The sequence below is a fragment of the Melanotaenia boesemani genome, chromosome 13 (assembly GCF_017639745.1).
Source record: "Melanotaenia boesemani isolate fMelBoe1 chromosome 13, fMelBoe1.pri, whole genome shotgun sequence".
In the NCBI taxonomy this organism is placed as follows: Eukaryota; Metazoa; Chordata; class Actinopteri; order Atheriniformes; family Melanotaeniidae; genus Melanotaenia; species Melanotaenia boesemani.
Window position 1 is genome coordinate 6,850,109 of NC_055694.1, and position 13,000 is coordinate 6,863,108.

At 37.4% G+C, this 13,000-nt stretch overlaps 1 protein-coding gene across 2 annotated transcripts; it reads right to left on the minus strand.

The window, feature by feature from the left end:
• Positions 1-1,899: 1,899 nt before the first annotated feature.
• slc13a3 (solute carrier family 13 member 3) lies at positions 1,900-11,958 on the minus strand. Of its 2 annotated transcripts, none has more exons than XM_042004600.1 (13): positions 11,777-11,958; positions 10,781-11,046; positions 10,291-10,469; positions 9,314-9,383; positions 8,225-8,407; positions 8,017-8,142; positions 7,779-7,871; positions 7,571-7,675; positions 7,365-7,462; positions 6,519-6,631; positions 3,772-3,933; positions 2,280-2,417; positions 1,900-2,194 (listed from the first exon to the last, which is right to left on the minus strand). In XM_042004600.1, the coding sequence occupies exons 2-13, from the start codon at positions 11,017-11,019 to the stop codon at positions 2,018-2,020; spliced, it is 1,683 nt and encodes a 560-aa protein (XP_041860534.1). In that variant the 5' UTR covers positions 11,020-11,046; positions 11,777-11,958; the 3' UTR covers positions 1,900-2,017. The 2 variants fall into 2 exon arrangements, with proteins under 2 accessions (XP_041860534.1, XP_041860533.1); XM_042004599.1 differs by having other exon boundaries at positions 10,781-10,873; positions 11,777-11,896.
• Positions 11,959-13,000: the final 1,042 nt, after the last annotated feature.

Here is a 13,000-nt window from a genome sequence, read left to right on the forward strand (position 1 = left end):
GTAGACAATAAACCACACCTTCGTGCAGACTCCGTCTGGTTCCATTGGCTAAAGACAATAAACCACGCCCTTGTGCAGACTAGTTCAAACACACATAAAACTCAGAGTGCAAGAGATGGGTGGAGGGAGAAAAGGACGAACGAGGGAGAAATGAACTTAATAAAAGATCTAATGTTTTACGTGTTTTTGTTTCCATCATCTTTGTTCTGTGCTTATTATTTATGTTTCTTAACCAAGTTTAGCCTCCGTCATCCATGTTTATTTCGTTATTTTGCAACGATTTAAGTAATATGCCTGTGCTCCACATTTTTGGAATCTAACCACCCACTGAAAGTTATCATTAGTTAACAACGATTTTTATCATCAGAACAACTGACACAAGTTTTTTATTTTTCCGGCTCTAGCAGCCAAAGCCTTTCATTTTTAAAATTTATTTATTTTTTAAATTGGACATCTGTCCAGCAGCGTCTCTGGGTGAGACAGAAAAGAAAGGACGAACCTCAGTAAACCTGATATTCTGAGGTGACGTCCATAAAGAGTTACAGATGAGTTCTAGATGATCAGGCAGCATTGTAGGGATTCATCAACCTAACTTTGCTTCCTCTGGATTCGGGAACAGTCGAACAGAACCAGGTTTGAGTGTCATCTCAGACAAGATGAAACCATCCGATGAGATTCCCTCTCATAAGTTTTCTATGGACATGATTGGTGTCACAAAAACATGGGTAATAGTAAGTTAATCTCTATTAGTCATTAATCTGGGCCTGCCTCTTAAACAGCAAATCAAATATTGTTTAGTTGGGTTCAGAAATTCTTCTTTATCCCCTTCAACATAAACACAACAGTTTAATTCATTCATGCTTCATTTACCTACATTTTTACTCCTCTTCACAATAGAAACTTTGGTTGAATGTCATTATTTACATATTTTCTATTAATGCTTTAAATGTTCGCATTTTATTGTATGTAATTTATAGAATAGTTAATAAATATATTATTTTAACTGGTCTGTGGTTTGTGAGGTTCTGTATGGCCAGTTCAAACGAGAACTCTATGAGCAGCATGAGAGGCATTTATTTAATGATATAGGCCTAAGCTATATCAATTTTCCCTGTATATTAAATGTGTTAATGCTACACCAGTAAATCTACAACAGAAGGACTGAAAAAGGAGGAAAAAAAATCAAGGTGTTGCTTATGCTCCAAAGTCCAAAGCTCAGTCTTACTGAAATGGTGTTGGAAAACTTTAAAGCCTCTTTTTTTTTTTTTTTTTTCAAGTTCTCGTACATGTTATATCATCAAGTTAAATGATGCATGAATGTGTCAGCAAATGTTCTGGAGTATTTGCTGTCAGCGTATATGTGCGCTTATCTGTGAGTGCTGGTAAACTGCTCACCTGTATGCTACTTTCTGCTCTCTACCTGTAATTGTGAATACTTACAAACTCAGAACTCATACCAACATATTCTGTAAAGAAAACAGATTTCATGCTACATCATGTGGTGCCTCATGCACGCACTTGACAGTCATTCCTCCACACATCCTCCTGCACATTTCCAGCCTGCAGAAAGCTTCCTGCTGTCATGTGCTTGTGTGGAGAGCAACTACAGAAAAAAGCTGAACCACTTGTCTGGACCAGCTCCTTAAAAGACTTCATCTGTGAAAACGAAAGAGAGCTGTATATCAATAAAGTCTGTGAAGAGGAGTGGAGCACAATTCCTCCACAACCATGTAACATCATACAGAAAATAATTACTTCAAGTTATTCCTGCTAAAGGTGGTTCTACAAGCTGCTGAATCATAGGATGTACTTTCCATCTGCTTCCTTTTCTCTTAGTTTTTGTTGGATGTCATGTGTTATAAGTTCATTTAAGGTTTTTTAAAACCTTTTTTTTTAAAAAAAAAACCTTGTAAGGACCAAATAATTATGTGGTTTGTCCTTATAAGTAAAACCTTAGATCTTAAAGAGGCTGTAATTTCTCTTTCACATGACTGTTCATTTTTAATTATGAGGGTAATCAGAGCGTAGCATTGAGTGGCTGGATAGAAGATAAGTTAGTTATAACAGCAGTTTTGTTGATAGAGTGAGCCCATTCTGGATAAGTGTTTAAACTGAACATGGCGACGCCCCAAGTGTTCATAGCCAGAGAGACCGAGAGGATACCCAGGATGTTCATGACAAAGCCAGCTTTCACCTGAGAACAAAGCAAAGACAGCATGAGGATGATGAGCATGATGACTTAATGTGCATAATTTCAAAAGCCCATCAGAGGGGGTTACCATGTCTTTGACCATGAGATGTCCTGATGCAAATGCAATAGAGTTGGGTGGTGTGGACACTGGCAGCATGAAGGCGTATGAACATCCTACTGTGGCAGGAATCATGAAGTAAAGAGGGTTCACAGTGACATGAAGGGCCTGTAGAGAAAAACCCATTCCTAGATATTACATTTGGGATTTTATCATTTAAATTGGATACAAAAAAACATAACAATGAATCAGACTGTCATTCTATTATAAGGTTTTAGTTCTGTCTTTATTCTTGTGATTTGGATTTAGAATATATTTGTACTGCTAAACTTCTCATCCCAGCTGGTTTGAGGAAGATAAAACATGATAACTAGGGCTCGAGGAAGCTGTAGTTTCAAAAATTTTATCTGCCAGTTTTATAGTACATAATATAACCTTAAACATATGTATGTTTATGTTCAGCACTTTGTTCAGAGGTTGCTGTTGTAAAGTGCTTTTATAAATAAAGTTGGCCTGGCTTAAAGTCATTCCCAAACTGGACAATTCCCTGTTAACATCTCATATAAAATAGTAAAAAAAAATATATAGAAATGCCTTATAATCTCTTTTTTTTAAAGAAATGGAATAAATACATTAAGATAATCCAATGTTTGAACACACACTTTAGGTCTGAGGTCACAGATATTTAAAACCCTTGTAGATAAACTTTATTACCTTTTTTTTTTACTACCTTCTATCCTTAGATTTGCTCTTTGTAAGGATAGAAAAGGACAGATAGAAAAGCTAATGGGAGGCGGTACCAGATGAGATATAGTCTGAGGAATGTGGAGGTTATTGGGTTCTGCTGCCTCTGACAGCACCCTCTGACCTACATCACAGTGTTAGTTTTGAAGATATTTGCACAAAATGATGACACAGCATAAGAGAGATACCCAATTTCACATCAATCTGCCTGTATTTGTAGCCTGTGGAAAATGACAACTTATGCAAATAAGACCAGGTGGTATCTGCATGACTATATACCAACAGAGAAACAAGAAGAAAAATGACTCTTTTCATGTAATAAAGTTAAACTGGAACGTTAAGTGAGATGAACTCTTCTTCATATGTGTTTTTATTTTCCTTTATGTGTGTAGAAAACATAACTAAATGCTAAAACCCGAGATAATGATTACAATGACAGTAGTTAATGTCCAACAGGTTACAAACATGAGAACATCTATTGCAAGAGTTTAACAAGCCCTCTAAACCTTTGAGTAACCTATGGACAAGGTCAGTAACAAGCCTTGTTCACCATTCATATCTAAGGTTTCCATTGCTTTATCTTACAAGAGCCAGTCTGTTAACATGTGAAAACTAGTTGAACTTGAAGCACACTAAGTCAAATTGATCTGAGAGCAAAGAGTATGCAGTAGGAATTTAGATGCTTCTGTCAGTCCTATAATGCATGTAGGGCCATTTTAATCCAGGGAACACATGCAGTAACTAATGTGCACATGTTTATGTAGAGGATCAGTCTTACCAGTTCAGCAATGACAGGTAGAAATATGATAATTGTGGCAGTGTTGCTTGCAAACTCAGTGAAGCAGGCCAGAAAAGCAGTGATCAACATCACAGCTGCAGCAGGAGGGACTTCGGCCAAAGGCTGGAGGTGGCCTCCGATCCAGGATGCGAGGCCAGATTCCTGCCAAAAGATCAAGGTTAAGGGTTAAAGATCAAATCACAACATAATAAACCAAAGCAGAGAAAAGAACCAAACAAAGCCCAACAGGATGCAGCCAACAGAGGACGGGGAGACAAATTTCATTACATCTGGAAGAATGCCGAGTCAAATGGGAGTTGTGTCAGACTTGCTGGAGATGTTAGTGCTAAGACTTGTTTTAAAGACTGATTTTCCAGGCTTTTTAATCCATTTTTTACAAACTCGGATAAAACTAGGGTTAATTGAGATATCTGATTGGCAGTAATTTTGCAATTCGATGGCATGTGGCAATAGACATGCCTACAAAGGTGAGGCATTATAAAATCCACTATTTACAACAACTGCTCAAACCACTATCGCTACCACATTGTGGATTTGATATCAATATCTTCAACAAAAGCAGTATCACCCTTACAGTAATGTGTTAACAGCTACTTCAAAATGAAATCTTAGCCAAAATGTCTACAAATTCCCATGAAATGAAAATAACCTAACAGATACTGATCATCAGAAAGAAAGCTGATGGGTAAGCATATACGGATGAAATTTGTTTCTGTATCTTATTTCTTTACAAAGCTATCAATAATTGGTGAAACTTGACTAGATTAGCACATATGGGCCAGAAAAGGTAGACTCTTCCCAACTGTCTGGCCCAAAAAACGACCAAGATGGCAAAAACTAAAATATTAAAATCAAGGTGCTAAAAGTGATAGCTCAAAAACAAGTGTTAAAATCAAAATTCATATTCTTTCATGAAGCCAATCCATGAGGATCCATGATGTCAGTCTTGACAGACTCACACTAAAGCTGGATTTATACTCTGCATATGGTAGGGTCGGTGTAGCTGACGCCAGTAAAACAGGCTCTCACACTCAAGCGTATGGTTAAGGCGCCATGTTGCAGTTTCTCTTCCATGGTAACCACACAAATTCAGCAAGAAGCTCCAGAAATCCGGAAACACATAATCACAACAGACCCCATGAGTATGAATCCAGCTTAAAGCATAAGTGACCCAAAAGGTCACTTGGGGCCACCAGGGGGCCACACATGTACACTTGAAAAGCCAAAAGGACTTTATAAAAAATAAAATAAAATAAATAAATAAATAATATATTATTATTATTATTATTATTAATAATAATAATAATAATAATAATAATAATAATTAAATGATCACTTTAGTCGAAATAATCAGTTTAATATTTAATAAAATCAAGACCTTAAAAATATATCAACAGACAACATATTTGTGTAATCTTTTTCCAGGTCAGTCCCCCTGCTTGGCCCCCCATCAAAACCTTTCTAGACACGTCCCTGTGTAACTGAAGTATAAATCCATCTATCTTCATAGAAGTGTGCTTGGCTGTTTCATATTTTACAGCTGTGTCACTAATACTGAAATGTAATATGAAATGAAGGCAAACAAAATCTAACTGAAACAGGCTGTTGTTATCAACATGTTTCATCCTTCAGCTTGACGTAACAGTGACATGAGTCTGGCTGGCATGTCCAAAACACTACTTTTTGGGTAGATATGTGCTGGTGTGAACCACAAACCCCTAGTTTCCTCCTTCTCAGGTGAATGATAAACAAACGCAACAAGAGAGATGGTGCTAACGACAGAAAAGCCAATTAGCTGATCACCAACAGCCATCATGAGAGGGAGGGGGAGCGGAGGAGTCAAAAGACATGAAGAGAAAACTACTGAAAAATTTTTTTTTTAATGTGGGAAAAGTGTGGGCGTTAAAACACCCTCATCCTGCACGTCTGACACCCTCAAAACCATCAATAAAGCCAGCAAGCTGATCACCACCATTTCTCGCCATCACAAATGAAGGATGCTGCGCATGCATTAAATGCGTTAAAAATTTTAACACAGTTAATTAAGCTTGTCAACTTTACTCTAAATGCATCTTGTCTTCTGTTGCCTTTAAAGATAAGTTCAGTGTGCCACACTCACACATCGCTCTAAATATTAAAAACTTCAGATTAATTGCAGATTTTTCACAATTTGCTACCGCTGTAGTGTTAAAAACCAGAGCCAAACTGACGTAAACCAACTATAAAATAATGCAAATGAATGGGTGTATTACATTTACATTGTATAAAATGATCAAGCACCAGTAACATTTAAACACCAGGGTGCTCTGCTGCGGTGGTCTGGGGGCCCCTCCAATTCAAATTTTGCTTAGGGCCCGATGAATGCTTGGGCCGGCTCTGGACTCAGCTAATGCAGACCTGTCAAATGCTTTAGGAATGATGAAGAACACAGGAAACTATGAGAAGCTATTGTTAACAGCTTCCACCGAGGTTTGCATAGAGTTCACATAGTTGCTTCTCTTATATCAACTGTACCAGATGTGAAGTGTTCTTAATTAAAAGAAGAGCAAAAAATGAATTTGTCATCTTTCTCTGGGTTGCTACTATTAAGAGTTTGATTGTGTTGGACTAGACATATTCTGAAACAGTTTTGTATATCTGACCACCGGGTGCCTCAGGTTATAAGGGAACATGAAGGATTTATTACATTTAGTACTTTACGACAGCTTATGTGCTCATATCTTTACCTCACAAGCTTTGGCCATTGCGAAACCACCCCCAAGTAGCAGAATGATATTCCAAGGAACAGAGTCCTGGGCTTTTTTCCACGACAGGAGAGGAACATAAGGAGTGTTTAAAGCTGTGGGAAAAAATGTGGGATCAAATAATTAATTTTTGTGTACAACAAATCAGTTTAAGCTGATCATTTCTCACTAAAGTCAGATTTCCTCTCTTCAAATATTCACCCCACGTTGAGAGGAATGGATGAACCCCATGGTTTCCTTTTTTTTTGTCTTTTTCTGGTGTCCAGTGGTTTATTTGACCAGCTGAACATAACATACACAATCTCAAAGACATGTGCCTCATACCCTCAACAGAAACAAAACATACAGTTTGTGCGCATGCTTTCACACTGATTTGCATTCAAAGTCTGGATGCATACCAGGGCTGCAACCACAACCATAAATACTACTTGCCAAAACCTCTGACTTTCAGGCAAGTTTTCACACTATATTTTATGATTTAGGCCACTGTGACCATGCAAACAAAAAAGCAAGTATTCAAACACACAAACAAAAACCCCAATGTGTGACTACATAGCTTTGAGAGATTATTCTAATCACAGGAACAGAAAAAGTACAGTCTTACTTCCAGACAAAAATGACTAAGACTCTCTAATCTACATTATTAACATTCTTCTGCTTACTTTCTGTATTTTGCAATAACTGCTCTAGAGACATAAAAAGCATAAATCTTTCTGAAATATCTGGTAACAGATATTAACTTCTGATTCATCCTAAAAAAAACAAACAAAAAAAACACAACAATGTTTTGCCTCAGACTTGTACTTTTTGTCTTCATTTGTCACTGACCTTGTGGATCAAACCACCATCTCAGAGAAGGTTTCTGTGAAGGGAAGAAGAACAAGATGGACACAATAATCACACCAGTGACGGCGTCTGAGACGTACCTGCAGGACGAGAAGAAGGGGAAAAAATGAACAAAGCTAGACAAGTGACAGGCATCAACCACACACACATATTGTGCTTAATATCACAACATACCGAGTGCAACTTACCCTTTTTTAAAAAACACTGACCAGCCAGTGATAAATTTAGGGTCTCTCGTGAAGAGAAGAACAGCAAATAAGGCAAAAAAGAAGGAGATGGCTCCTTCTGCAAAACTGAAATTGAGTATACAAAGAAAAATTGAGTGAAATGCTCTCACACAAATGTACTTATTAATCAGAATTGGCATGAAACAAGAAGACATACACGAATCCTCACTTTATGGGCCCTAGTTTTCTGTAATCTTCTTTTATTAGAGCTTTGGCTTTGGCCTCTGCTTGGGCTCTGTGGTCATGTTTTGTGAAGCACAACCTGAATTAAAAATAAAAAGATACTCTAAATAATAAAACATTTGCAAACTGAGTAAAAAGAAGAAACAGTGTTTTTTTTAAAAATTATTATCATTGTTTTGAACTAATAATAAATACGTTTGACGTTAGAGAACACAGCACATTACCTTGTATTCAACCCCCCATAGAGAAAAGAGATCCATATCCATCCCAAAAACAGGAAGAGAAGCATAAGTGGGAAAGCGAATGCAAACCAAGAGCCAAAGTTGATAAGATCGCATTCTGGGAAGTAACTGCAAATCATAAAATGATCATTGTCAAACATATTTATAGTAAAATAGTTCTCTGGTTAAACACTGCACACACAAACGTTACCTTTTTAGCTGTCCAATCAGGATGAGGTTTGGTGCGGTGCCTGTGAGCGTGGCGGTCCCTCCGATACTGGCTGCATAGGGAATACAGATCAAGAATCCTTTCCACACTTTCAGCTGATACTGTGCCTCTGATCGGATCTCCTCAGCTGTCCTCAGGTCAGTCGGCTCCGTTACATCAGAAATTCTAAAGTTTTAAAAGACGCATCAGTATTTTTTTTTTTTTTTTATGAACTGGGGGTTACTACATGTAACCACAGTCTGCAGCTTGCAACAGTTAGCATTGCTTCATATTATGCCAGCAAAAAAAAAAAAAAAGGAAAAAAAAAAAAACAAACCCATAAAGTTTGGTCCCAAGAATATCTCAGGAACTCTTTAAAAGTCTATTTTGGTTGTGGTAGAGTTTACCAGGAAGGTTTTTTTTAAATAGTTAATTCATTGTTACCCAGACAGCCGTCACAGTTGGGCCTAACCCAGGCTGCTTTTGGCACTTATGACTCAGTTTTGGTACTGGCAATTGTAGTGTTGGCCAAATGTGATCCAGATGTCGGTTGTTGGCCTGGATGTGGGTTTCAGCTTGTGTCTTGTGGGCCACATGTGGTGGTAATGTGGCCCACAATGAGTTTTGACAGCCACACTCATAAGGAGTCAATGCTGAGTCAATCAAGGCTAGATAAGGGCAAACATTAAGTGAAGCATGAAGAGTGCAACACAACTCTAAGAGAAAGTTGGAGTTTTTAGGTTCCCCAGATGTTTAGGGAACATTCTTATACTACATGAAATTCCCTTAATATTAGTGGGTCACTTTGCTATAATCTTTGGCTAGGAGAGCCACAGGCTGGCCGTAGTTTAGGTTGATGGGTGTCAAGTCTAGATTGTAACAAACTCAAGCACCTTTTCTGTCACAATAATTTAACTATTTATTTTTTGTTTAACTTTGTATAAAAGTTACAGATTACTGATGAGAAGTTTTGATTTTTACCTTTAGTGACAAGCTAATCATTTTCACATTGTTCATGCTAAGCTATGCTAACAACCGGCAGGCTGTAGCCTATATTTAGCAGACAAAAGCAGTTTTGAATGCTTGTCTTACCCTTCAATTGACAGCATTTGTTTTTCAGCAGGCTCTGACGGCAGTGAATGCAACTTCACAGATGATTGGCCTGAAACAAATGTGTGAAACACTTGTGTTAGATTTACATGAGGCAAAGAAACAAGAGACCAGTACTCTCTAAAAGAATAAAAATTAATACAATAATGAGATTAATCTTTTTAAGGGGGTTGTACTTTGAATGTACTTGTGACTTTAAGATGGTAAAGCAACATTAATCAATAACTACTTGAGGATTGACTAACTGTATCTGAGGACTCTGTATTGGAAAAACTACACAATGTTCACATAAAGATTACATATTAAGACTCTTGCAGACAAGGTTGAAATAACACAACAGCCATCTTCACTGTCTGTGTAAAAAATCTTGTGAGATGTGACTCTTTAATATTAGGTAGATTTTTTTATGAAGATTATTGTGATATTATGATGTTTACAGATTTCTTTGTGGAAAAAAGCTCAGCATAATCTTGTATAATCATACATTAATAAAGTTAAACATTTTACTAGATATGAAACATTGTTAGGATCACGTTTCTGTCCATTTGAGGAAGGTATGCATGATATCAACTTACCATCTTCCACCAATGTCCCTGGAAATGTTTAGCTATGTCACATATAAATGTTCTACTACATTTAGTCAATAATTCTTCCTGTCTGTAGTTATGGACTGTGGCTTATTCTGAACATTTTTCTGTTTGTTGCTGCTGAAGGAACTATGGATGCTGTAAAACTGAACCAAACTAGTTCGAATTTTGACCAAAAAAAACAATTGTTAAAAGTTGCTTAAATGTTCAGTAGAACCAAGAGGCACTGACTGCTTTTACATGCAAGGACCTGATCCACTTTTAATCTATCAACTGCTGTTTGGAGCAGTTATTACACTAACCAGGTAGTGTCCCAGAGTGAAATTGAAGCTTGTTTAGTTTTTCATCAATAAAATAGAGCAGACAACATACCATTTATCACAGCATTGTCTTGCTCCTCAGGGGATTTGGACTTTTGCTTCAGAGTCTCCAGGTCACCAAAAAGACTCTCCAGAATGGCATTTGCAATAGGGAGCATCATGGCTGTTGTGGCAGTGTTGCTGAGCCACATGGACAGGAAGGATGAGGTCAGCATCATTCCCATGATGAGCCTGTAAAAACAGTTGAATCCAAGGTCTAAAATCTGTAAACACCATCACCCTGTCTGCAGCATCAAGGCAAAACTGATCAATGTTTGAGTTTCACCTTCATTCTTGTCCCACCACCAGCTATGCATTCTTCTAGAAAGTGATGACTTTTTTGTTTTTTTAACAAAACCTTACTCAAACACAGTCCATTTACTGAGGTGATTTACTTAGATGGGGGACAACAGTAGAGCTAGCTAGTCACTTGTTTTTGGTTGGTGGACATTAAGAAAAATACAGAAACATAAAACTGCCTTTCAGAAGAGAAATTTTCTCACCAGGCTGGTTTTACTCCAACAATACTAAGAACCTTGAGTGCTATTCTGCGATGCAGACCCCATTCTTCAATAGATGATGCCATCACAAGACCACTGAGGAAAAGAAAGTTGGTTTCAATGAAGTATTGAGGACAGACTTTTTTGGCTGGAAGAATTCCCATTGTTGGGAAGAGGCAGACTGGAAGCATTGCTGTGACAGCCAAAGGCAGGGCCTCTGTGCACCAAAATGTAGCCATCATCACCACCACGTAAAGGCATTTTCCCTCCTGGAAGAGAAGCAGCATCCAATTGTTAATGTACAGCCAACCTCAAAACTATTTCTCAAGAATACAGTTGGATAGTTGGATAATCACATGATTTAATGACTTAACGTTTAAAATTAATAAAAAAGTGAAATAAAATCAGACTGTAGCTTGCTCCAACAACCTCTAGAACATAAATGTTCTGCCATCATTTTAGTTTTTTTTTTTTTTCTTTTCTTTTGTATCAGGCATGTTTTAAAGGTATCAACTGCTTCTTCATCAGAATCCTTCATCGTCTTCTGATGAAGATGGAAGGGCTATTGGATTATAAAATCTTCTTTGGGTTCAGATTGATATTATTATATCTTAAGTAGTATTTAATTAACTGAAATGTTAATAATATTTCAACAAATATTAAAACTATCTCAAACAGATATTAACAGCCTCGTTCAGTTTAAAACGAACGAGTCAGTTAGAAAATTCTTTAGAAAGCTGAGCAAAGTATAGTTGGCCTTTTCATTTTCTCTATAAAGCTGACTCATAAAGTTTATCAAAACAAGTATCAAAACTGAGAAATTTAGCATTAATCTAATTTTAAGCTCATAAACCTACCAAAATCTATTCCTTCCATTACAATCATATGTACATAACAGACTTTAAGATGATGTTTTGCTTTGGTTTTTTGCTGACAAATGAAAACGACTCCTGGAAGATAGAAGAAGTATAAAGGAACACATTTAAGAAACACACTCACCTTTTCCGGTAGAGTAAAAATTAAAGGCAGAAACACAAGTGGAGTGTAGCACAGGATCAGCTGTTTGTGGACGCACCACAGCTTCTTGGACACCTCAGATATTTCATCCCCTGAGTGAGGTCCTTGCTCCGTTTGGTGAAAATGAACTTCAGACTGACTGAGAGGAGCATGTGAGCAAACACTTTAAAGCCTGTAGCTGAGCACAGAGAAGATTAACCACATGCTTTTGCTACAGGTTAAACTCCTCCTATAGTGTTGTTTAAACAGGATAGTGAACTTTCTGTCAGGTTTCCAATAGATTTCTCCCTCCTTGCAAAGAGGAGAGCAGCGTTTTAAGAAGTATCTGAAAGTTCATGAAAGCTGCCGCAAAAACACTTTGCAAACCTGCAGGACTGTAAATAGCCTTTTAGAGACTATTGAGCCAGTGGTTCTTAGACTGGGGGCGGCCCCCCTGGGGGGGGGGGGGGGGGGGGGGGGGGGGGGGCGCATGGGATTGGGAAAATGCAGCAGACACACTAATGTTTTGCCTCTTGGCTCTTGGAAACATTCTGGTCCACACAGATGTGAAAGCTGTCCATAGCCATAGGCAGTAATGCAGCCCCAAACCATCAGAGATGCAAACTGTTGAAGGGTCCGCTGAATAACAAGCTGGATGGTTTCCAAAACGAATTTTTAAATTTTGATCTATCTGACCACAGAACAGTTTGGCTTCTTTGATTCAGACCATTTTAAATTAACTTTGCGCCAGAAAAGATGACAGTTATTCTAGATTGTGTTCACATGTTCCTCTTTGCATGATACAGCCTTAACCCTTTAAAACTGGCACTGGTGAAAAAGAAGAAGAAAACTGTTTCTTTGATTTTTTTTTCTTCTTTTTTGTTTTGTTTTGTTTTTGTTGTATTCATTTTGACAATAATAAGAATCAGTGGTTTTTACTAAATTAAGTTGAGATAACAGTTAATAAACAACAACAATGAAATGATCAAAATATGAACCAGTATGGGGCAACAAATACTTTCTTTTGACATTACATATCCAATCCAAGTGGTAGGGATGGTTCAGGCTAGTTCATTACTGGACAATTTCTACAAGATTGATTGTAATCACTCCACAATATTGTTAGAGCAGGCAATTAATGGATTAAAACTTGCATTGGATTGTTCACAGACAATGATTTATGGAAGGGTTCCTTGTAGTGATTTCCACTAGAGTCTTTGTAATTTA

Coding starts and splice junctions, on each gene's coding strand:
- slc13a3 (XM_042004600.1), bottom strand. CDS start 11,019: ATGATGGCTACATTTTGGTGCACAGAGGCCCTGCCTTTGGCTGTCACA. Junction 9,384..10,290: donor AGACAATGCTGTGATAAATG/GTATGTTGTCTG, acceptor CATTTGTTTCAG/GCCAATCATCTGTGAAGTTG. Junction 2,195..2,279: donor ATCTCATGGTCAAAGACATG/GTAACCCCCTCT, acceptor CTTTGTTCTCAG/GTGAAAGCTGGCTTTGTCAT.